General features: G+C 37.7%; 1 protein-coding gene across 1 annotated transcript in view; it reads right to left on the bottom strand.

Annotated features, from left to right (window-relative positions):
* LOC128655608 (vomeronasal type-2 receptor 26-like) overlaps positions 1-14,955 on the bottom strand; it is a 49,726-nt gene extending 34,771 nt beyond the window's left edge. Inside the window, exons 1-3 of the mRNA XM_053709197.1 lie at positions 14,875-14,955; positions 12,485-12,697; positions 7,570-7,693 (exon numbers count right to left, since the gene is read on the bottom strand). Coding sequence (XP_053565172.1) covers positions 7,570-7,693; positions 12,485-12,697; positions 14,875-14,955 — 418 coding nt within the window. The remainder of the gene's footprint in view (positions 1-7,569; positions 7,694-12,484; positions 12,698-14,874) is intronic.
* Positions 14,956-26,433: the final 11,478 nt, after the last annotated feature.

Here is a 26,433-nt window from a genome sequence, read left to right as displayed (position 1 = left end):
CATGCCACCATTTCACCTCCAAATGAGATCAAATAAAAAAATTGTTAACTTTTTCACAATTTTAGTTTTCTCACTGAAATCATTTACAAACAGTTAGTGCAATCATGGCACAAATTGTTGTAAATGCTTCTCTGGGTCCCCTTGGCATTCCTTTTTTGGTAATTAGGAGGCTGCTAAATGCCACTGCGCACAACACTTGTATTATGCCAAGCAGTGAAGGGGTAAAGTAGGTAGCTTGTAGGGTTAATTTTAGCTTTAGTGTAGAGATTAGCCTCCCATCTGACACATCCCACCCCCTGATCCCTCCCTGACCCCCCTTAAACAGCTATTTTGCCTCCCCCACCTCACAATTGTCACCGCCATCTTAAGTACTGGCAGAAATTCTGCCAGTACTGAAATAAATGGCAATTTTTTTTATTTATTTGTTTATATTTTGCAGTGATGGATCCCCCCTCAGCCCCCAACCTTCCTGATCCCCCATACAACTATCTAACCCTCCCCCTCTACCTATCTTCCACCATCTTGGGTACTGACAGCTGTCTGCCAGTACCCATTTTGCCATAATACATGTGTGTTTTTTTCCATAAATCATTTTCTGTAGTGTAGATGCCCTCTCTGCATCGACAACTCTGCAACTCTATTTCTGCAGTGCCCCACTCGTGGGGCATGCAGAAATAGCACAATCTCACTATTATGACTGAGATCACATAAGAGAGAAGTTGTAGGACGTTGGTGGTTAAAGGGTTAATAGCTAAATTTGGTTTATTGCATTGTGGGGGGTGGAGGTTTAGGGGTTAATAGGTTTATTATAGTAGTAGCGATGTGGGGGGGGCTGCTGTTTAGGGGTTAATAAGTTTATTATAGTAGTAGCGATGTGGGTGGTGGCAGTTTAGGGTTTAATAGGTTTATTAAGGTGTTAGCGATGCGGGGGAGGCAGTTTAGGGTTTAATCACTTTATTTAGTGTTGGCGATGTAGGGGGCAGCGGATTAAGGGTATTTAGACTAGGGGTTTAAGTTAGGGTGTTAGGCTTTACATAACTTTCTTTCTTTCATGTAATTGGCAAGAGTCCATGAGCTAGTGACGTATGGGATATACAATCCTACCAGGAGGGGCAAAGTTTCCCAAACCTCAAAATGCCTATAAATACACCCCTCACCACACCCACAATTCAGTTTTACAAACTTTGCCTCCTATGGAAGTGGTGAAGTAAGTTTGTGCTAAGATTTCTACGTTGATATGCGCGTCTCAGCTTTTTAGAAGCCCGATTCCTCTCAGAGTACAGTGAATGTCAGAGGGATGTTAAGGGAGTATCACCTATTGAATGCAATGGTTTTCCTAATGGGGATCTATTTCATAGGTTCTCTGTTATCGGTAGTAGAGATTAATCTCCTACCTCCTTTTTCAGATTGACGATATACTCTCATATTCCATTACATCTACTGATAATTGTTTCAGTACTGGTTTGGCTATCTACTATATGTGGATGGGTGTCTTTTGGTAAGTATATTTCATTTACTTAAGACACTCTCAGCTATGGTTTGGCACTTTATATAAAGTTCTAAATATATGTATTGTACTTATATTTGCCATGATTCAGGTTTCAGTATATTTCCTTTTTTTGCAGTCTGTCAGTTTCATATCTGGGAAATGCATTTTTAAGAAAAAAATATTTCTTACCTGGTGTTTAGTCTTTTTTCAAATTGACTCTTTTTTAAAGAAATTGCGGGCTGTATTAGGCTCGCGAGGGCGCAAAAATGCCAAAATTTATTGCGTCATTCTTGGTGCAAGATTTTTTGGCGCAAAAGTTACGTTAGTTGACACAAATTCGTAATTTCCGGCGTCTTAGTTGGTGCCGAGTCCTTCACGAGGTTGCTTCATCTATGACGCTAGTGTTTCATCTCCAGACATTTTTGGTGCCTTTTTGCCTCTGGCCTTTTTTCTATGTCAGAGGGCTATGCTGTTTGCATTTTTTCCCATTCTTGAAACTGTCATATAAGGAAATTGATAATTTTGCTTTATATGTTGTTTTTTCTTTTACATTTTGCAAGATGTCTCAATCTGATCCGGTCTCAGAATCTACTGCTGGATCCCTGCTGCCTGATATCGGTTCTACTAAAGCTAAGTGCATTTGTTGTAAACTTGTGGAGGCTATACCTCCAGCTGTGGTTTGTAATAGTTGTCATGATAAACTTTTACATCCAGATAATGTTTCCATCAGTTGTAGTTCATTACCTGTTGCTTGTCCATCAACATCTAATGCTCAGGATATTCCTGTAAATTTAAGAGAATTTATTTCTGATTCCATTCAGAAGGCTTTGTCTGCCATTCTGCCTTCTAATAAACGTAAAAGGTATTTTAAAACTGCTCATAGAGTTGATGAAATTTCAAATGACCGACAACATACTGATTTATCTATCTCTGATGAGGATCTATCTGATTCGGAAGATCCTGCCTCAGATATTGACACCGACAAATCCTCTTATTTATTTAAATCCATTCTTTATTAAAAGAAGTGTTGATTACATAAGATATGGAGGAGACTAGTCCTCTTTATATTAAAACCAGTAAATGTTTAAATCCTGTTTATAAGCCTCCTGTGGTTATTCCAGAGGTTTTTCCAGTTCCTGATGCTATTTCAGATATGATTTCAAAGGAATGGAATAAGCCGAGTACTTCTTTTATTCCTTCTTCAAGGTTTAAAAAATTGTATCCTTTGCCAACTGATAGATTGGAGTTTTGGTAAAAGATCCCCAAAGTTGATGGGGCTATCTCTACTCTTGCTAAGCATACTACTATTCCTACGGAAGATAGTACTTCTTTTAAAGATCCTTTAGATAGAAAACGTGAATCTTATCTAAGGAAAGCTTATTTATATTCAGGTCATCTTCTTAGGCCTGCAATTTCTTTGGCTGATATTGCAGCTGCTTCCAATTTTTGGTTGGAAACTTTAGCGCAACAAGTATCGGATCACAATGTGTCTAGCATTCTTAAATTAATTCAACATGCTAATAATTTCATTTGTGATGCCATTTATGATATCATCAAAATTGATGTGAGATATATGCCTTGAGCTATTTTAGCTAGAAGAGCTTTATGACTTAAATCTTGGAATGCTGATATGACTTCTAAATCAACATTGCTATCTATTTCTTTCCAAGGTAATACATCATTTGGTTCTCAGTTGGATTCAATAATTTCAACTGTCACTGGGGGGAAGGGAGCTTTTTTGCCTCAGGATAAAAAGTCTAAGGGTAAATTTAAAGCTTCTAACCATTTTCGTTCCTTTCAACTTAATAAAGAACAGAAATCTAATCCTTCCCCTAAGGAATCTGTTTCCAATTGGAAGCCTAAATCAGCCCCCAAGTCTGCATGAGGGTGCGGCCCTCATTCCAGCTCAGCTGGTAGGGGGCAGATTAAGGTTTTGTCTCTCAGGGGTACAGAATAGGTTTCAGAGTAAGACCACCTGTGAGAAGATTTTTTCTCTCACGCATTCCAGTGAAACCAGAGAAAGCCCAGGCTTTCCTGAAGTGTGTTTCAGACCTGGAGTTATCGATGGTAATCATGCCAGTTCCGTCTCAGGAACAGGGTCTGTTGTTTTATTCAAATCTATTCATTGTCCCAAAGAAAGAACATTCCTTCAGACCAGTTCTGGATCTCAAGATTTTGAATCGTTATGTAAGAGTACCAACATTCAAAATGGTAACTAGAAGGACTATTCTGCCTTTTGTTCAGCAAGGGCATTATATGTCCACAATAGACTTACAGGATGCATATCTTCATATTTCGATTCATCCAGATCACTTTCAGTTCCTGAGATTCTCTTTTCAAGACAAGCATTACCAATTTGTTGTTCTTCCTTTTGGCCTAGCGACAGCTCCAAGAATCTTTTCAAAGGTTCTTGGTGCCCTACTCTCTGTAATCAGAGAGCAGGGTATTGCGGTGTTTCCTTATTTGGATGATATATTGGTACTAGCTCAGTCTTTACGTTCTGCAGAATCTCACACAAATCAAATAGTGTTGTTTCTTCAAAGACATGGTTGGAGGATCAATTTACCAAAAAGTTCTTTGATTCCTCAGTCAAGGGTAACCTTTTTAGGTTTCCAGATAGATTCAGTATCCATGACTTTGTCTCTGACAGACAAGAGATGTTTAAAGTTGGTTTCAGCTTGTCGAAACCTTCAGTCTCAGTCATTCCCTTCAGTAGCTATGTGCATGGAAGTTTTAGGTCTCATGACTGCAGCAACGGACGCGATCCCCTTTGCTCGTTTTCACATGAGACCTCTTCAGCTCTGTATGCTGAACCAATGGTGCAGGGAATATACAAGGATATCACAATAAATATTCTTAAATCCCAATATTCGTCTTTCTCTGACGTGGTGGTTAGATCACCATCGTATAATTCTAGGGGCCTCTTTTGTTCATCCAACCTGAACTGTGATCACAACAGATGCAAGTCTTTCAGGTTGGGGAGCTGTTTGGGGATCTCTGAAAGCAAAAGGGGTTTGGAAATCTCAAGAGGAGAGATTACCAATCAATATTTTGGAACTCTGTGCGATTCTCAGAGCTCTTCAGTTTTGGCCTCTATTGAAGAGAGAACCATTCATTTGTTTCCATACAGACAATGTCACAACTGTGGCGTATGTCAATCATCAGGGTGGGACTCACAGCCCTCAAGCTATGAAAGAAGTATCCCGTATACTTGTTTGGGCGGAATCCAGCTCCTGTCTAATTTCTGCGGTTCATATCCCAGGTATAGACAATTGGGAAGCGGATTATCTCAGTTGTCAGACTTTATATCCGGGAGAGTGGTCTCTTCACCCAGAGGTGTTTTCTCAAATTGTTCAGATGTGGGGGCTTCCAGAAATAGATTTGATGGCATCTCATCTAAACAAGAAACTTCCCAGGTACCTGTCCAGGTCCAGGGATCCTCAGGCGAAAGCAGTGGATGCATTGACACTTCCTTGGGGTTATCAACCTGCTTAAATTTTTCTGCCTCTAGTTCTTCTCCCAAAAGTGATCTCGAAAATCATCATGGATCAATCATTTGTGCTGCTGGTGGCTCCAGCATGGCCTCACAGGTTTTGGTATGCGGATCTTGTTCAGATGTCCAGTTGCCAACCTAGGCCACTTCCATTAAGGCCAGACCTGCTATCTCAAGGTCCGTTTTTTCCATCAGGATCTCAAATAATTAAATTTGAATGTATGGAAATTGAACGCCTAGTGCTTAGTCATAGAGGTTTCTCTGACTCAGTGATTAATACTATGTTGCAGCCTCGTAAATCTGTTTCTAGAAAGATTTATTATTGAGTTTGGAAGATTTACATTTCATGGTGTTCCTCTCATAAATTCTCTTGGCATTCCTTTAGAATTCCTAGAATTTTACAGTTTCTTCAAGATGGTTTGGATAAAGGTTTGTCTGCAAGTTCATTGAAAGGGCAAATCTCTGCTCTTTCTGTTTTATTTCACAGAAAGATTGCAAAACTTCCTGATATTCATTGTTTTGTGCAGATCTTTACATTCTTTGGATGTGGTGAGAGCTCTGAAATATTATGTTGAAGCTACTAAAGATTTCAGGAAGACTTCTAGTCTATTTGTTATCTTTTCTGGTTCCAGGAAAGGTATGAAGGATTCTGCCGTTTCTTTGGCATCATGGTTAAAGCTTTTGGTTCATCAAGTTTATTTGGAGTTGGGTAAAACCCCACCTCAGAGAATTACAGCTCATTCTACTAGATCAGTTTCCACTTCTGGGGCTTTTAAGAATGAAGCTTAAGTTGATCAGATTTGCAAAGCAGCAACTTGGTCATCTTTGCATACTTTTACTAAATTCTACCATTTTGATGTATTTGCTTCTTCAGAAGCAGTTTTTGGTAGAAAAACTCTTCAGGCAACTGTTTCAGTTTGATTCTTCTGCTTAAATTTAAGTTTTTTCTTTTCAATTATGAGACTAAACTTATGATTTGGGTTGTGGATTATTTTTTTTCAGCAAAGTTTGCTGTTTTTATTTTTTATCCCTCTAGTGACTCTTTTGTGGAGTTCCACATCTTGGGTATTGCTATCCCATATGTCACTAGCTCATGGACTCTTGCCAATTACATAAAAGAAAACATAATTTATGTAAGAACTTACCTGATAAATTAATTTCTTTCATATTGGCAAGAGTCCATGAGGCCCACCCTTTTTTATGCTGGTTATCATTTTTTTGTATAAAGCACAATTATTTCCAAATTACTTTGTTGATGCTTTTTACTCCTTTCTTTATCACCCCACTACTTGGCTATTCGTTAAACTGAATTGTGGGTGTGGTGAGGGGTGTATTTATAGGCATTTTGAGGTTTGGGAAACTTTGCCCCTCCTGGTAGGATTGTATATCCCATATGTCACTAGCTCATGGACTCTTGACAATATGAAAGAAATAAATTTATCAGGTACATAAATTATGTTTTTCCCCTTATATATCAATGGGGATTGTGTTATGACGATCGCAATTCCACGATTGCAAGTGTTCGTTTTTTTCTCTCCATTGATGTCTATGGGGAAAACGTGCATGAGCACGTCAAGTCAGGCCTTAGGTTTTATGTGGTATCGAGCTTAACGCACCATACCGCTCAACAAAAGAAGGTTTTTATATATCAGATCATGTCTGTCAGCACCTTGTTAAATAGGCCCCATTGTCTTTTTTTGTTAAAGAAACAGAAATAGTTCATAAAAACCTTGCAAACATCTACTTACGCCATGTTTGCAGTCAGAAACCATGCTTCTGGTCTTTCTTAGAGGTGAATGGGCTCAATTATATGAAACCAGGTAGTAATTTTACATTAAACTTTGACATTTGTCTGGCTCCTTTATTATTTCCCTTTTTTCTCAGCAATGTGCAAAATGTCTTCTTTTCTTTTTTTTTTACAGATTTAATCACTTGTCAAAATTTTTGAATTAAAAATGAAATAATACGTGAGAGGAACTTTTACCATAGACTTATGAGAGGTTTTCTCAATGCTTCACACATTTTTTTTTTTAAATTTTCTTTTAAAGTGATCTGTGTATCACTTACCACCGGTTGTATCAACATTATCTTTTTGACTTTTGTATTACATGGCTTTCTGTGTCAATAATGTCATCTTACTAATTAAAAAAAAACATACAAACAATTGATCTAATATTAGTTTTTACTTAAACAATGGTTCCTCTAGAGTGAATATGTGTTAGGTAGTTAGGCAGTAAAATTGATGGAAAGATAGACAGATAGGTAGATAGAGCCAGAGACACACATGGGAGGATAAATAAATAGATAGATGAATAGATAAATAAATAGATAGATGAATAGATAAATAAATAGATAGATGAATAGATAAATAAATAGCTAGATCTGTCTTTGCAGGGCTTCGCTGTTTAGTGATCTCTTGAGAAGCCACGTCAGCATGCATATCTTCTCCTCTTTGCTGTGTCTAATAAGGGTAAGATGTGAATAAGCAATGGCTATGTAACATGCAGTCAGGACAGGCAAACTACAGCATTAAATATCTGTATGAGTTCAGTGTACGGATGTAACAGTAAGTGAGTTGTTATCTCACCTGTTGCATTAGTGATCTCGCCTTCAGAACACAGAACACAGTCATAGCAACAGCTGGGCTCACCCTCACGAGTTGATTTTCTATAGCCCGAGTGACAGGTATCACTGCACGTGGAGCGAGGGAACTGTACAGAGGAAAAGGGGGGAATTATTTTTACCTGAGAAAAGGGTTATCACAAGTTTAAAAATTAGTAAAACCATTTTTCATAAGGATATAGGTTTTTTGGGGAATAAAAGAGATTTAGGCCTCTAGTTATCAACGTGTCTACTTTACCTGCCTTCACCGGCCCAATACGCCCGCCTAAGCTCACCTACCATCGCCGCCGCAGACCTGAATACGCTCGCCAAAGTTATCAAAAAAGCTGTCAAAAAGCCGTGCACCAAGTACGGGGCGATGAGCAGCGGACTGTGATAATTATCACTCATCCGATCTCGCTGCTCTTCGGCTTTTTGACAGCTTTATTGACAAGCTGTCACTAAGCACCCACACTAACTACACTGTTCTACCCCCTATACCGGTGCCCCCGGAGCCCCCGCAACTAAATAAAGTTAGTAACCCCTAAACTGCTGCTCCCGGACAACGCCGCAACTATAATAAATGTATTAACCCCTAAACCGCCGCTCCCAGAGCCCACCGCCACCACCTACATTATACCTAATAACCCCTATCCTGCCCCCCCTATACCGCCGCCACCTATAATAAATTTATTAACCCCTATCCTGCGATCCCGGACCCCGCCGCAACTAAATAAATTGTTTAACCCCTAAACCGCCGCTCCCGGACCCCGCCGCCACCTATATTAAACGTATTAACCCCTAATCTGCCCCCCCTACACCGTCGCCACCTATAATACATTTATTAACCCCTATCCTGCCCCCCTACACCTATAATACATTTATTAACCCCAAAACCTAAGTCTAACCCTAACCCTAACACCCCCCTAACTAAAATATTAATTAAATACATCTAAATAAATGTAACTCTTATTAAATTAATTATTCCTATTTAAAACTAAATACTTACCTTTAAAATAAACCCTAATATAGCTACAATATAAATAATAATTTTAGGATTTATTTTTATTTTACAGGCAAATTTCAATTTATTTTAACTAGGTACAATAGCTATTAAATAGTTCTTAACTATTTAATAGCTACCTAGTTAAAATAAAGAGAAATTAACCTGTAAAATAAAAACTAACCTAAGTTACAATTACACCTAACACTACACTATACTTAAATAATGTATTACTATTTAAAACTAAATACTTACCTGTAAAATAAACCCTAAGATAGCTACAATGTAATTAATAATTACATTGTAGCTATTTTAGGATTTATATTTATTTTACAGGTAACTTTGTATTTATTTTAGCTAGTTAGAATAGTTATTAAATAGTTATTAACTATTTAATAACTACCTAGCTAAAAGAAATCCAAAATTACCTGTAAAATAAATCCTAACCTGTTACAATTAAACCTAACACTACACTATCATTAAATTAATTACCTACAAATAACTACAATTAAATACAATTAAATAAACTAACTAAAGTAAAAAAAAATAAAAAAAACTAAGTTACAAAAAATAAAAAATAAAAAGTTACAAACATTTGAAAAATATTACAACAATTTTAAGCTACTTACACCTAATCTAAGCCACCTAATAAAATAACAAAGCCCCCCAAAATAAAAAAATGCCCTAGCCTATTCTACATTAAAAAGTTACCAGCTCTATTACCTTACCAGCCCTTAAAAGGGCCTTTTGCGGGGCATGCCCCAAAGAAAAAAGCTCTTTTGCCTGTAAAATAAAAATACAACCCTCCCCCCAACATTAAAACCCACCACCCACATACCCCTACTCTAACCCAAACTCCCCTTAAATAAACCTAACACTACCCCCCTGAAGATCATTTTACCTTTAGCCGTCTTCAGCCAGCCGACCACCGATGGAACCGAAGAGGAGATCCGGAGTGGCAGAAGTCATCATCCAAGGGGCGCTGAAGAGGTCTTCCATCCGATTGAAGTCTTCATCCAGGCGGCGTCTTCAATCTTCATCCATCCGGAGCAGAGCGGAGCCATCTTCAAAGCAGCCGATGCGGAGCCATCTTCATCCACCGACGCCTACTCGCCAATCAGATTCAAGTTCAATCCGATTGGCTGATTGGTTCAGCCATTCGGATTAAACTTGAATCTGATTGGCTGATTCAAACAGCCAATCAGATTTTTCTACCTTAATTCCGATTGGCTGATAGAATCCTATCAGCCAATCGGAATTCGAGGGACGCCATCTTGGATGACGTCACTTAAAGGAACCGTCATTCGTCGTTCAGTCGTCGGTGGATGAAGATGGCTCCGCGTAGGCTTGTCTGAAGATGGCTCCGCTCCACTCCGGATGGATGAAGATGCCGCCTGGATGATGACTTCAATCGGATGGAAGACTTCTTCAGACCCCTTGGATGATGACTTCAGTTGGATGGAAGACTTCTTCAGCGCCCCTTGGATGATGACTTCTGCCGCTCCGGATCTCTTCTTCGGTTCCATCGGTGGTCGGCTGGCTAAAGACGGCTAAAGGTAGGATGATCTTCAGGGGGGTAGTGTTAGGTTTATTTAACGGGGGTTTGGGTTAGAGTAGGGGTATGCGGGTCGTGGGTTTTAATGTTGGGGGGTTTGTATTTTTATTTTACAGGCAAAAGAGCTGTTTTCTTTGGGGCATGCCCCGCAAAAGGCCCTTTTAAGGGCTGGTGAGGTAATAACTTTCATAATTTAGAATAGGGTAGGGCATTTTTTTATTTTGGGAACTTTGTTATTTTATTAGGGGGCTTAGATTAGCTGTAAGTAGCTTAAAATTGTTGTAATATTTTTTAAATGTTTGTAACTTATTTTTTTTATTTTTTGTAACTTAGCTTTTTTTAGTTTTTCGTACTTTAGTTAGTTTATTTAATTGTATTTAATTGTAGTTATTTGTAGGTAATTTTTTAAATTAATTTAATGATAGTGTAGTGTTAGGTTTAATTGTAACTTAGGTTAGGATTTATTTTACAGGTAATTTTGGATTTTTTTTAGCTAGGTAGTTATTAAATAGTTAATAACTATTTAATAACTATTCTAACTAGCTAAAATAAATACAAAGTTACCTGTAAAATAAATATAATTCCTAAAATAGCTACAATGTAATTATTAATTACATTGTAGCTATCTTAGGGTTTATTTTACAGGTAAGTATTTAGTTTTAAATAGGAATAATTTATTTAATGATAGTGTAGTGTTAGGTGTAATTGTAACTTAGGTTAGTTTTTATTTTACAGGTAAATTTCTCTTTATTTTAACTAGGTAGCTATTAAATAGTTAATAACTATTTAATAGCTATTGTACCTAGTTAAAATAAATTGAAATTTGCCTGTAAAATAAAAATAAATCCTAAGATAGCTACAATAAAATTATTATTTATATTGTAGCTATATTAGGGTTTTTTTAAAGGTAAGTATTTAGTTTTAAATAGGAATAATTAATTTAATAAGAGTTAAATTTATTTAGATGTATTTAATTAATATTTAAGTTAAGGGGTTGTTAGGGTTAGGGTTAGACTTAGGTTTAGAAGTTAATAATTTTATTATAGGTTGCGGTGGTATAGGGGGGCAGGATAGGGGTTAATAAATTTATTATAGGTGGCGATGGTGTAGGGGGGGCAGATTAGGGGTTAATAAGTTTAATATAGGTGGCGGCGGGGTCCGGGAGCGGCGGTTTAGGGGTTAAACAATTTATTTCGTTGCGGCGGGGTCCAGGATCATAAGGATAGGGGTTAATAAATTTATTTTAGGTGGCGGCGGTATAGGGGGGCAGGATAGGGGTTACTAGGTATAATGTAGATGGTGGCGGGGTCCGGGAGCGGGGGTTTAGGGGTTAATACATTTATTATAGTTGCGGCGGTGTCTGGGAGCGGCGGTTTAGGGGTTAATAACTTTATTTAGTTGCGGCAGTGTAGGGGGGAACAGATTAGGGGTTAATATGTATAATGTAGCTTGCGGTGGGCTCCGGGAGCGGCGGTTTAGGGGGTAATAAATTTATATAGTTGCGGCGGTGTAGGGGGGGCAGATTAGGGGTGTTTAGACTCGGGGTACATGTTAGGGTGTTAGGTGTACACATTTCCCATAAGAATCAATGGGATGTCGGGCAGCAGCGAACATGAGCTTTCGCTATGGTCAGACTCCCATTGATTCCTATGGGATCCGCCGCTTCCAGGGCAGCGGTTTTAAAACCAGGTACGCTGGGCCAGAAAAGTGCCGAGCGTACCTGCTAGTTTTTTGATAACTAGCAAAAGTAGTCAGATTGTGCCAAACTTGTGTGCGGAACATCTGGAGTGACGTAAGAATCGATCTGTGTCGGACTGAGTCCGGCGGATCGAAGCTTCCGTCACAAAATTCTACTTTTGCCGGTGTAAAGGGCTTGATAACTAAGGCGAATCAGCCTCACCACAAATACGCTGCGGAATTCCAGCGTATTTGAGGTTGATGGCTTGATAACTAGGGGCCTTAGTAACCTAAAAAAACAAGTTGGCTGGATTAGAGTGTAGCTTATTTCTACTTAAAGGTACAGTATATTCATATAAATGTAAAATAAAGTTCACAAAATGTTGATAGGTGCCATTTCATATAACCTCACCTCTCTGTCCTTAAGAATTTCCAGGAAATATTTGGAGGTGTGTTATATTAGATATGTCTTTACACCTCTGTTTCCAATATTTGTGATTAACACCCTTTTCTCCTATTTTCTATCTCATCTGGAATTTACAAATCAAATTTCAGTATATAGATTTGATTTGTGAATGCTCTAGCATATGAAGCAGAAGACAAACAGATTAACCTTCAAATGCTAATTATTTTAATATCTGTATCTATATATACTGATAACTGTACCTTTGTGAACTTTTGGTTCCACTGGAATGCTGTTGTATTGATAAAAAGCTGATCTTTCTCTGGTGCAGAAGCGTTGAAGTTTCCAATCACGGTGTGACCGTCAGGGAATATCCAGTTGACAATATCATAATACCCTGGGCGGCTCCCGGCCTCATCAAAATAGATTGTGTCAGAGAGAAGTGAGAAGTGAACGTTCTGCAGATAATGACGCAACTGAAAAATATTTATCAAAAGAAGAACATTTCAGTAATTTGTGTTCTTAAAGGGACATGCAAGTCAACATTAGACTAGGTCACTTGCTGCCCTTGAAAGCTCCAAAGAAAAATATTATCTCATATTTGCCTCATATATTTCTCACAAACAGAGGTCAAGAGTTTTCAAACATGAAAGTGTCATGCACCACTAATAGACATTCAGGGGTAATTGATTTGTAATAAATAATAAAGTTGTATAACATAGGTGGGGGAAGGCCTTATGTTGTACAGCTCCCCAGCAATGTTTGCTGCCAACTAAAGTACAGCGTACAGGGGGCACACAGAATAAAGGTGCTGTTGCCTTATTCTGTGTGCCCCCTGTGTGCTCTATTTGATGTCTATACTAGGACCCTAGGAAGGGGAGTCCTTCAGGTGTTGCACCAAGATTTTCTTCTACTTATTATACTGGACATTACCGTGTGTGCTGGTCCTATTGTGTTTCTATAAGTGCTGCCAACTAAAGGCTTTTTGCTCCATCAATGAGGAAAAAGTGTTAGAAAAAAACTATATTGCTATAACGCAATCCCCATTGATGTCTATGGGGAAAATAAAGTTACGTTAACCCCCTAACATAAGCCCCTAGTCTAAATACCCCTAATCTAACATCCCCCGACATTGCAGACACTAAATAAAGTGATTAACCCCTAATCCGCAACCCCCCACATCGCTAACACCTAAACCCCCTAAACCGCTGGCCCTCCACTTTGCCAACACTAAAGTAATGTATTAACCCCTAAATCGCTGACCCCGCATCACAAAGACTATAATAAACCTATTAACCCCTAAACTGCTGGCCCCCACATCGCAAATCACTAAATTAAACTATTAACCCCTACAACTAACTATCCCCTATACTTTAAATTAAATTTACCATATAACTATCTTGAAATAAATAAAAACTTACCTGTGAAATAAAAAAAAACTGTTCCGTGGCCCCCTCCGCTCCGCACATTTTTGTTTTTCAAAATCCATAACTACTGGTCTCAGATTGCAGAATGGATCATAGCGGTATAGACTATAACGCTAGCGTTATAGCCTGACCGAGCAACTTGTAATACGGTGCATTGAAAATCCCGCACTCAAAAGTCATTTTTTGAGTGCAGAATGGACAGTTGCGTAAAGGCTAAAATACTTGTAGTATAGCCATATGGCCGTGACTTGTAATACGGGAGACCTGCATATTCCGTGCACAATGGCCAATTTTTCAGTGGTATATGCGTACCGCACCGTACCGCAACACTTGTAATCTTACAAATTGAAAGCTTTTCTCTTTTTAATTTTATTTGTATTTGCAATATTTAGTGCTGACCCAGGTTAAGTTCTTAATTTATATTTCAGTATGTACTTACTGTACATATAATAACATAGTTGCCAACATTTGAAAAAAAAATTCAGGGACACATTGCAGCTATCAATTACCTGCATGAACATTTTTACCACACCCCCTGCCCTTAAGTTCCGCCCACTTGGCCAAACCCACATAATTAGCATAATTAGCTCCGCCTATTTATTATGGAGAGATACACAGTGCTATAAAGAGGTTCCATATGTCTTAAACACACACATTTAACACTATATAGATGTACGTAGCATTTGCTACACAAACACATAGCACTTTATATATAAACATTTAACGCATTATACAGACGTACGTAGCATTTGCCAACTGTGATACCCTTCTTCTATTTCTGCCTGACTCTCATGCAATGTCTGCACCCTTGCCCAGTTCTCTCCTCCTTTTTACACCACATATACAGGATTTACACCTGGAGTGCTTAAAAGACAGCACACCATCATATGGGGAAAATGGATATGAAGCTAAAAGAGAAACTTCAGGGCCAGGAGCCTGAAATCTGTTGTAGGTATGTAGTAGGCAGAGCCGCTGCATTGTGATAAAAGTTCTAGTTAGTGTATAAAGCTGGTCAAAAGACTGCAGGGCCAGAGGACTGTTTTGATGTGAGGATAGGGCTGGCAAATGGGTTACAGGACCCAGAGGTATAATCAGTTTAATAGTTGGGTTTTGGGTTTTTTCTTTGGGGTTTTTTATGAACTGTCAAATCTGATTTTTAAACAATGAGACTGTCATGTCTGGTCACTTTACAGCAGTATTTTGGCACAGCAGAAGGTTACAAGTACCTGTTCTACATGGTTACTAGGCTGCAAGCTGCTTGCAGCTGGTGCTACTAGTTGCTGTACTGTACATATATCTATAATCATGAGTAAGTCTCAGGTATTCTCTGCAGTTTTTACTGCTACTGAGTATGACAGTAATTAAAATAACATATATATGTTCAACCCCACAGATTTCTTAACCTGCCTTACACAATGTACAAACCTAGGTTTAAGTCTGTGACGCTGAGGAGCATAAATATCAATGCATCACACTAGTTACCTCTGGCAATTTGTAGGCTAATTTATTTTAACACTATGTGCTACACATTACCCTAATCTATACCACCATAAAAAAAGAGTTTACCATAAGTGTTACCATTCCCAAACAGGCATATTTATATTCTTAAAACATGGAAGTCAGGAATAACACTCAAGAAGTTATAGTCCCCAGCACTGCACATGCCATGATGGTTATTTAAACTTTTGGTGTACAGCTCTAACGACTAGTGTGGTGCAGAGTAAGCGTCACATTCTGAAAACCATTCGGCCTCAATGCCGCAGTCTTGCCCTGATCATAAACAGCAATCTACTCTTCTTACCTGCCTGGTCCTCCCTGCACTGTGCAGCACGGCTCCCCGGCCCTGGCCCGTCAGCAACAGCTGATATATAGACGGTAAGCAGCCTGTAGCTCCCGGCCATGCAGAGCCGTAGGTGACTCACTGCTCCCTAGTAGCTACAACCTAACTAGATGACGAGATGTAACAACCACCGGCACAATACTACATCTCCCATCGGCCACCGTATCAAAACTACCAATCTCGAGCAAAGTTAGTTTTAAAAAACTTACAATCCCCACCAACCACTGCAAACTAAAACCAAAACAGAGCACACTACAATTCCCTGCGCAGAGTGCAATATGAATCGCCAATCAGCACTTGCACAAGAACCTTGGTTGAACTACAACTCCCGACAACCACCACATTGTTTTGCCACTGACTCTGAAGCCCAGGGAATTGCCGGGACTGTCCGGGACATTTAAATGTCCGGGACTGGGTCCCAAATTCCGGGACTGTCCCGGCAAAAACGGGACAGTTGGCAACTATGATAATAACTAAATAATCAAGCACATAACTCCAACTAGACCTATTCCTAGGCAGCACTAAATATTAGATATATAAATAAATGTAACAATAATTTAAATAAAACGTGGCAATTTAAATAGTTTATTTATCCTGTGGTATCCACACCTATCCTTAAATCTTTTGGCCTTGAGGCCAAGCTGTGTAGACACAGCAAGCAGAAGAAATTACACTCCCAGTGGGTTATAGAAGAGATAAGGTATGAAACATTGTTTTTCTATTGTTCTATCCAAGTAGTGGTGATTGGTATATGGAGTGATATGATATTAAAGGGACACTGAACCCACATTTTTTCTTTTGTGATTCAGATAGAGCATGAAATTTGAATCAACTTTCTAATTTACTCCTATTATCAAATTTTAGTCATTCTCTTGGTATCTTTATTTGAAATGCAAGAATGTAAGTTTAGATGTCGGCCCATTTTTGGTGATCAACCTGGGTTGTCCCTGCTGATTGGTGGATAAATTCATCCACAAATAAAAAAAGTTCGGTCCAGAGTTCTGAATATTAAAAAAAACTTAGATGCCTTTTTTATAAAATAAAGATAGCAAGAGAATGAAGAAAAATTGATAATAGGAGTAAATTATAAAGTTGCTTAAATTGCATGCTCTATTTGAATCACAAAAGAAAAAATTTGGGTTCAGTGTCCCTTTAAATATGTTATAATATTGATTTAGAATGATACTTACAGCTGTGCCTGGGAAGGACAATCCGACACCAAGGACAATGAAGGTTGGGACAGGGGGAGGGATGGGCTGCCGCTCTGGGGTAGCCCATACAGCTGGGGAGTCAGAGGCCTGGTGAGTTGGGGGCTGGGCAGGTGGGGGGAGCTGTATGGGCCAAAATACGGGGAGAGCGACGAAGGGGGGCTAAGGGGTGTTTTTTTGGAGGGACAGGAGGAATGGGAAGGGCTGGGAGGGTCTTCTGTCTGGGGAGGGTCCTTGGGAGGGGCTTCTACCAGGGGAGGGGCCTGGGAGGGGCTTCTGTCTGGGGAGGGGCCTAGGGAGGGGCCTGGGGAGGGGTGGGAAGCTGATGCCCAGAAGTGGAGGTTCTATCTGAAATATATAATAAAAATATATTAACATCTCATACATCATAAAATCAAATCAAGGCATTTCAACATGATTATGTTTTAGGCAGCTAAGCAATTTTTTTTGTTCATTAAATATTGGTGGTTGAAGGTACCCACCAATCAGCAAGAACAACCCCGGTTGGTCACCAAAAATGTACCTGCAGCTAAACTTACGTTCTTGCTTTTCAAATAAAGATACCAAGAGAATAACAAAAATATGATTATAGGAGTAAATGATAAAGTTTATTAATATTGCATGCTCTATCTGAATGACAACAGAAATAATTTGTGGTCAGTGTCCCTTTAATATTTAAATATCTTGATTTGACAATGTCGCTGTTAATGAATTGTCGAGTCCATATGTTGATGTAATGAATGTGATGGAGCATGCAATTACAATAAAATATGTAATTTAAGGATATCATCAAGATTCTTTAATTATCCTCTGTTAAAGGGACATGAAGCTCAAAATGTGTAATTGGATTAATTTTGAAATAAAATCCAGCCTGTGATTTTAAAAATATTTTGAATCGACTTATTTTTGACTATTTTGCTTCATTATGTTATAATGAAACAAGAAAAAAAAAAACAGCACATAATAGGTAGGATCCAAATGATGAATAAAAGTTCCAGTGAAAAAAGGATAATAAAACATAGCCTTTATTCAAGTCAGTAAGACTTATACATAAAACCTGCAAAAACACATCTGACCGGTTTCGGCGTGGATAGCCGTAATCCTAGATGTACAATTGGTCACACCTGAGCACCTTTTTATGCACCGGAGTACCTCCCTTTGGGTATACACGCAACCATATAAGTCACTGAAGTGTGGCTATTATCACTTTCATGCATGTTGTGTCTCCATTGTGACTAGCAATATCCTCCTTACTTTAGAGTTTTACCGTATTAGGACCAGTGTGCCATTATTATTGTGTGGGACATAATGGTTTTATTTTATTTTGGCTTGGTAGTTGAAATCCTGAATGAACAGTGTTTATTCTCATACACTCCCTGCCAGTTGCGCATGGTAACAGCTCCCCCTAGTCTTTCTGCTTCACTCTGTGAACTGTTTTTTCTTATTTTGTTGTTACTTCCCTGAATCAGAGTTGAACCTATTTTTGCCTCCCAGCACTTATACAGTCTATTCTGACTTTTCAATTGAATAATGCTCCCTGCACAGGGATCCATGGAACTTTGCAGTGAATAATTAAATTGATATTTACAGCCTATTTTACACAGATCTTTAAACAGATATATATACATTTTTTTGTTTTCCATCACTATGGACAGTCTCATACATACAGATACCTTCTATTCTCTTAAAAAGATAGAAGAGGAGGATTTGGATAACTTAGAACTATCTGATGTATTTGAACAGGACGTGCCAAATACACAATTGGGAGACCACTTCTATGACTTAGAAACATTAAAGAAAAAAGAACAAAAATTAAGATGGGACAAGTGGATTCTTACCAAATATACCAACCTAAAGATGATTCCCAGGGGTCTTAGAATAAATAAATTCCCAACATATGACATCAAGGACCAAGGATTCATTGAACGCTGGAATCAGGCACTGACGGACTGTTCTTTAAAACTTATTGGTTTACTTATTGAATATAAAGACATGCTACTAGCTGAAATTAGGGATAAGATTGCTGCTATACAGAATGATATGTTGAAATTTAAAAATTGTGACATATATCCTCAATTTGATACAATTCTTAAAAAGGTAATGGAGGAATCTAAAAAACTAATTATACAAGTTAAACATTCTAAGTTCCTAAGAGATCAAAAGGACTATTCAAACAGTACAGTATACATATGGCGTAGGCAACAAAGGGGAAAATTGTGGTCACAAAGAAACAAGAGAAAGGAGAATCACAATACAGATACCAATATTATAATAGAGAGTACACCACACCAACAAGATAATAAAACAATTCGGACATATGCACCAACCCCCAAAAAGGTAGTTTTTTCAGATTCAGAACCAGAACTAACCGATGAGGAGAGGTTTGCCTCACGTTTTGATAATGATGATGGGTGTTCTACTTCTGAAAGTGAAGAAGCTCAAGTAAATAACTCAGATAATATAGAAACAATGAATAAACCCAGGGGTATTTTAAAGGACCCCAAAAATAGTGGGGCTATACCCAAGAGGGGAGGACGACAAAGAAGAGGTCGCTCACTTTATATACAGAGTACTTTAACAAGAGATTGTATGATAAATGAATCACAACCTTCTCCTCAGGTTTTTCAGTGGGCCCCCAGACGTCCCAGAGGAGGGGGGAGAAGGGGTCGAGGACAGAGGGAATCATACACAGACACACCCCAGCAGAGATACCCGGTGATAGACAATCAGAATGTGCAGGGACACAGATATCAATAGGGGATCATACAGTGATCAATCTATCGTCCAATAGTTTGTCTGGGCCGGAGAGGAAGGTCCTCAGCTATGGTATGAATTTTGTTCCCTCACGCAATTTTGATTTGTTCCAGACTATTCTGGATATTAACAAATTGGTGAGGGATCTTACTTTGAGGAGGTTCTTCTCTGGCCATGAGAATAGGGTGGTGGACGATGGATTGATCAAGGATCAGAGGGTACCACAGTATGATATGCCCTTTAATTATATCTGTACCTTAATAGATCTAGAAGATCTGTCATGTGAAGGTTCCCTAGCAACTAATGTGATAGAACCAGTACCCGCTCCAATGAGATCCAAATCCAACGTTTATCCAATACATTCCAGAGGAAAAAGTTTGGAAATATTTCATAAGAAGGTGGTAGAAGATCTGAACGAACTAGCTAAGTCTGAATCTAGAAATCCTTCCAACTTATCTAGGTCGGAAAGTGAAGCAATAATTAAACTTCAAGAAAACAAGGAATTAGTTATTCGCCCATCTGACAGGGGCGGAAGTGTTGTAGTTCTTGACAAAGACATGTACAATAGAGAGGCTCTCAGACAACTGAGTGATGCTAAGGCATACACTATTTTGCCTAGAGATCCCACTGCATCTTTTTCTGATGTACTTAGAGATCTATTGGATGATGGAGTTCAAATGGGCATTATTGACACACAGACCCTCGACTGTCTTATGGTTGATAACCCGATACTGCCCATTTTCCACCATTTTCCTAAGACCCACAAAAGTATGGTAGAAGTACAGGGTAGACCGATAGTGGCAGGCATTGGTTCACTCTTGGAACCTTTGTCCAAGTGCGTGGACCAGTTCCTACAACCACTGTTACAATCCCTACCCAGTTATGTGAGAGATACCTCACACGTATTGTCCAAATTGGAGGGCACAGTCTGGGAGCCTAGTTACAGCTGGATTACTATTGATGTGGTAGGTTTATACTCTTGTATACCCCACAAATTAGGCTTGCAGGCAGTGTCCTTCTATCTCGAAACATATACGGATTTGTCAGAGGAACGCAGAAAGTTTGTCATCAGAGTTGTTGATTTTCTACTCAATCACAACTTTTTCATGTTTTCTGACACTTTCTACCTCCAGAGACGTGGAACCGCAATGGGAGCGAAATTTGCCCCATCATACGCAAATTTATTTATGGGTTGGTGGGAGCGCTTTTACGTCTTTGGAGGTAGAAATTGTTTTGCCAATCATTTTGTTAAATATATGAGATACATAGATGATCTGCTGGTTGTATGGTCAGTTGGTTATCAAGAAGCCAGTGAATTGGTGAAGTATCTCAATGATAACAATGTAGGTTTAAAGTTCCCTTTTGAATGGAACCAGGATAGTGTAAACTATTTGGACATCACTCTGTCTGCAGACAATCTCTCTGGTAGTGTTTCTTCAACCCTATACAGGAAGCCAATTTCTGGCAATACACTATTGCATGCCCGGAGTAGTCACCCTGAACATGTCTTTAGGGGTATAGCCAAAAGCCAGTTCTTGCGAATAAAGCCTCCATGCCAGAGGCTATTCAAAAACTATTATTAATAGGGCCTATTGGGAAGTAAACCACATTGACAGAAAGAAACTTCTTGAACCTAAAACACTGAATGCCAAGTTACAAACACTGGACAGGTCCAGGCCCACTCTTATCACGGCCTATTCAAACTAATATCAAGTTTGTCAAATAGTTAAAAGAAACCTTCCGATCCTACGTGGAGACACAGTCTTACGTAAGACTTTAGAGGATGGTTGTAACTTTGTATACAAACGCAATCTTTCATTAGGCAACATGCTTTCACCAAGCTTGTTGCCCAAATCAGAAAGTGGCAGTTCTTGGCTTACTGTCAAGGGTACCTACAGATGTGGCAAAAGATGTTGTACATCATGTGACCATATTCAAGTGTCAAAAACATTTATTTCAGCTACCACACAGGAAAAATTTTAAACAAGAGGCTGTATCAAATGCGGTAGTAAATATGTTGTTTATCTAATTGAGTGCACACAATGCCTTAGACAGTATGTTGGTCAAACCTCACATAAAGTTGGAAAACATTCTTTTTTTCTTGTTTCATTTCATAAGGAAATCAGGGATTCCTTCCTTTCCTAGCACTACAGGATTATTTGGGAGCTCAGGACACCTGACACATCACTACTTGCTTGGGAGGCATTGGACTGTTAGTGAGGAGCCGGGCAGAGTGAGTATATGAATAATTATTGTGACTCCAGCCAATTATGAGCTGCTTACACCGGACTACACCCACACAAGAGAAGAGGCACTGAAATCATACGGTAACGTTTAACACAGCAATTTCTCATGCATTCTTTTGAATTATTGTCAACATTGTGTTTAAGGCTGTGAATTACCTGCAGACTGTGCTTTTTGCTGACAGCTGACTTTGGATACGTCATGCAGCAACTTGGCTGATACAGCCTGGATATTTAAAGCGGTATACACACAACCATATAAGTCACTGAAGTGTGGCTATTATCACTTTCATGCATGTTGTGTCTCCATTGTGACTTGCAATATCATCCTTACTTTAGAGTTTTACCGTATTATGTCCCACACAATAATAATGGCACACTGGTCCTAACGGTTTTATTTCATTTGGGCTTGGTAGTTGAAATCCTGAATGAACAGTGTTTATTTCTCATACACTCCCTGCCAGTTGCGCATGGTAACAGCTCCCCCTAGTCTTTATGCTTCACTCTGTGAACTGTTTTTTCTAATTTTATTGTGTTATAATGTTTTTTTAAAGGAGCAACTATGTACTACTGTTATCTGAACACATGAGTTGAACCAATGAAAATAGGCAATTTTCTGCCTCAAAAAAATCAGCCGGTTACTCCCAGTAATGCATTGCTGATCCTGAGCTGACCTAGATATGATTTTAGAATAAGGATAATAGACTGAAGAAATTTAGCTAATCAAATAAAGTTAGATTTTTTTTTGGAAATCACATGTCTAGATCCGAAATTTGAAAAGTTGGTTTTCATGTACCTTTAATGATAAGAACCCAAGAACCCAAAAACGTATGTAATGTATATTTTTGAAATCGGCACATATGCAAAAATGTGTGATTGTTGTCAAAATGTATCCAAAAAATGTCAAGCACTACACAGGGGCAGAATATAAATTGGCCATGAAACTAATCTTACAGTAAAATGAAGATATCAAGAATAGAAGGGATATCTTCAAATAGTCCTAATTTTAGATTTGTATTACAATGTAATCCAAAATTTGATTCGTGATTCTTAATTTAAACTAACAAGAAAAGAGAATTAGAGTATCCATATAAATATTGATCAATGTAAATGTATTATGTAATGTTATGTCCATCTTTCTAAGACAAATGGAAATTAAAATGAGGCATATCATACACCCTGGCTTGAGGTTCCAGCACCAACATCCAGATCTGTAAAATATTCAATGAGGATTGGATATCATTAATACAAATCAGGCCATGGAGACAAACAATTTTTAAAAAAAAATTACATTGACAAACTAATAATCTCTTTTTATTCACATGAGTTCATTGTTTCCTCAATTAATGTCTTAAAAATATATCCTGTAATCTTATTTTCAATGTTTTATGTTGTTGACTGTAGTTTTAATTCATTTGTTGTCTTCTTGCATTCTCATCAATTGATGGAGATAGTTCATTGTTTATTTTGATCTTGCTAGTATAGTTTTTAGAATGTAGTAAATTGTAAATAAGGATACTGTATTCTTCACATATATACTAATTAACATATACATTTGACCAACATGTGTAAAGCGATGCCAGTTACAGCAAAAACATGTTCACGTGTGTGCGCAATTCTATTTTTCATGATCATTGCGCAATGATTCCAAGCGGAATTGCGCATCCGTGATTTGACCAACATGTGTAAAGCGATGCCAGTTACAGCAAACACATGTTCACGTGTGTGCGCAGTTCTATTTTTGATGATCATTGCGCAATGATTCCAAGCAAAATTGCGCATCCGTGAATCAGAATTGATTTGGATATAGTAGTGTGATGAGTATTATTTCATAAAGACTTCAAATATAGTTGCAATTAGGTGTATTACGAGATTGAAATTGTATATTTGTTAATATTGAATGATAACAAAGAATATTTATAACGGGGTTATGATTCTATAGTCAATGTATGAAATGGCGGATGATAGGGATTTCACGGATGCGCAATTCCCTTTTTGCTCTGTGACGCATATTCTGGAGAGCGCAAGAAACATCATTCCTATTTCATGTGTGACAAATCTAAATTCAGATATCTAAACATCATATGTAGCGTATGTTGTGAGATCTATATAGGTTGAATATATGACTATATACACATTTCTTAAAAATCTACTCAAATATTAATATATTATATGAATTTGTATATTTACCTTGTTCAGATTCTCTATCCTCCTCTCCCAGGCCACCGGACGCAGAAAGCAGCTGCACTGGCCCCTGGGTCAGGACTTGCAGATCCAGCAGCTGGGAGGGAAGAAGAGGAGTCTGAGGATGGAGAGGTTCGAAATCTTTTGGGGATCCGGAGATTGAGGAGCTCACATAAAGTCACCTCATAAGGGAGTAGGTAGAGTTTCCGTTTGGGCTTAATTTTCCTGCCATCTCTCTTACGGGCTTGTACCCACTCCCTTATGAGGTCGACTTTTTTTGTGCAGTCGCAACTTCATATCTCCAAACCTCTGCATGATCTGATCCTGGCTCCTCTGGATGCCACACACCAATTTAACCTCATTGGTGATAGACGCCCAGAGGGCCTTCTTAACATTTGCATCTGTCGAACTCCTCTTGTTCCCAAACAGCTGCGGATAAAAGTCCTGGACAGTAAGATGAATAATTGCTTGAAATTATATTATGAGCTATCTATAGTTAAATGACCCTTCAATTGACTCCACTAGAACAGAAAAGTAATCAATATGGCATACAATAACTAGCTTGGTCTAAATATGAAATTAACTTACTTTACATTTACAGACAATTTAAAACATATTAGAAAAATTTAAAGCTATATTTATTATAATAATGTTTTTTGATACCTAAGGAAGATACAATATATTATAATAAAAATATAAAATTCAACTACACTGTCACTTTAATGTAAGTTAACCACTTTCCTTTCTTAAAAGTGAAAAGAACAAAGTTGTTCTGTCTAATTTAGACTACATATCCTCGTCATAAACATTTTCTAATTTTAACATATATAAATTACACAATAAAAGCATTGATGGATTTAACTCCAAATTAATTTATAAAAGATACTTGACTTTAACATTATCTGAATAAGCTTTTTTTAGGCATGTGCTTGCCAAATAGACAACAGTCATGGGAGTAAATTTCTATTTACTTGTCAGATTAGATGGATATATTTATTATTATCTTTTTTTAAAAAAAATATGTTTTTTAAATATAAAAAATATATATAGTATGAAAAAATATTTATTGACAAGAAAATAAATTAAAGATAAAATAATAAAAAAGGTGTAAGTCATCACAGATGAAACTCTGAAAAAGAAAGAAAAATATTATAAACATTAGTTATTTCATGAACACATGTCTTAAAATATTCAGTAAATCAAATAATTGTTAAATCATCTTGTGTCTATGCTCTAACATGTATTTATTTTGGTGTTGAGATTTTAAATAAAAAAAGGTTCATACATTAAATCTATACCTATCCATAATTTGAAATACCATTATATTGTCTAATCAATATTAGAATTAAATATCAGCATTTTAAATTAGACAAAATAATGCATATCACATTTTAAAAAAACATTTATATTGTATGCTGAACATAAATGTAATATTTCATGTCCCTTCTAATAATATACCTCTATATCAACTATAAATTGTATTCCTTTGTCTGATTGGTCAAAATGGGATTCCTCTGTAGCACAAAGTAGGGGTAATTAATGTAAAATAAACATATTCTAATATAGGACATGTAACTATTCCTAATTCTTAACATTCTTCCTCCTGTGATTCTTAACTAGCATGCATTGTGCAAACCAACCTGTCTTGAAAATAACAGTTTATCCTCATTTGGCTTCTTATTCATCATTTTCAAAATAGAGGATTGTGAAATACCATCTAAAAAAATAAAATAATCTAAGTGTCTCCAATAGGATGCATCCACAGCCTTAGTCCATCAAATTGTTGCCACCTACCATATGGGCGTGTCTTTGTATGGTTTTCAAGGTCAGCACATTTGAAAGACAATGCCAGACATGATCACATTGGTATTCATCACTTTAAATCTTGGATTCTTCACTTTCAATCTTGGATTCTTCACTTTCAGTCTGGGATACTTCACTTTCAGTCTTGAATTCTTCACTTTCATTCTTTAGATGAAGTCATCTCCCTAATGGCAGAAAAAGTGAGAATAAAACAATTAATACAAGTGTGTGAATTAGTTCTGCACCCCTCTCCCACCCCCCATTTCTGAAACGATTGCTGTCACTAGCTTACTAAGCATGTGTAGCATCTTGTGTTATGTTCTATCAATCAAGTGTGAAGATGAGTCATATTGAGCAGACCTAACCTCTGATGTGTGACTTTGAATCTGACTTTGAAGCATATAGTCTTGCTAGAGGATCCCTTTCTGAGTATCCAAAATTCTAGTAATGTGTAAACTAAATACTAGTTTGTAAAATGTATGCCATATGATGTCTATTTGTGCCAAATTCCTACCAGCCACAGTCCATACATTTATACTTACCAGCTGATGTTGTCTTTAAAAACCAGGTGGCAAAGTCTTTACAGGACCCAATGACAAGAGCATCACCTATAATAATAAATTTAAAAAAATAAATAATTTGAAGAACAATCCTAACATGTTTGCACAATTCTATACTTGTCATTTCTCTATAATTCACATATATTGGCAATACTCCTATCTAATTTCTATTATTTACCTTCTGAAGTGACGG

This window comes from Bombina bombina, chromosome 4, assembly GCF_027579735.1.
Source record: "Bombina bombina isolate aBomBom1 chromosome 4, aBomBom1.pri, whole genome shotgun sequence".
Taxonomy (NCBI): domain Eukaryota; kingdom Metazoa; phylum Chordata; class Amphibia; order Anura; family Bombinatoridae; genus Bombina; species Bombina bombina.
Note: the sequence above shows the minus strand (reverse complement) of the source record. Positions and strands in the feature narration are given on the sequence as shown.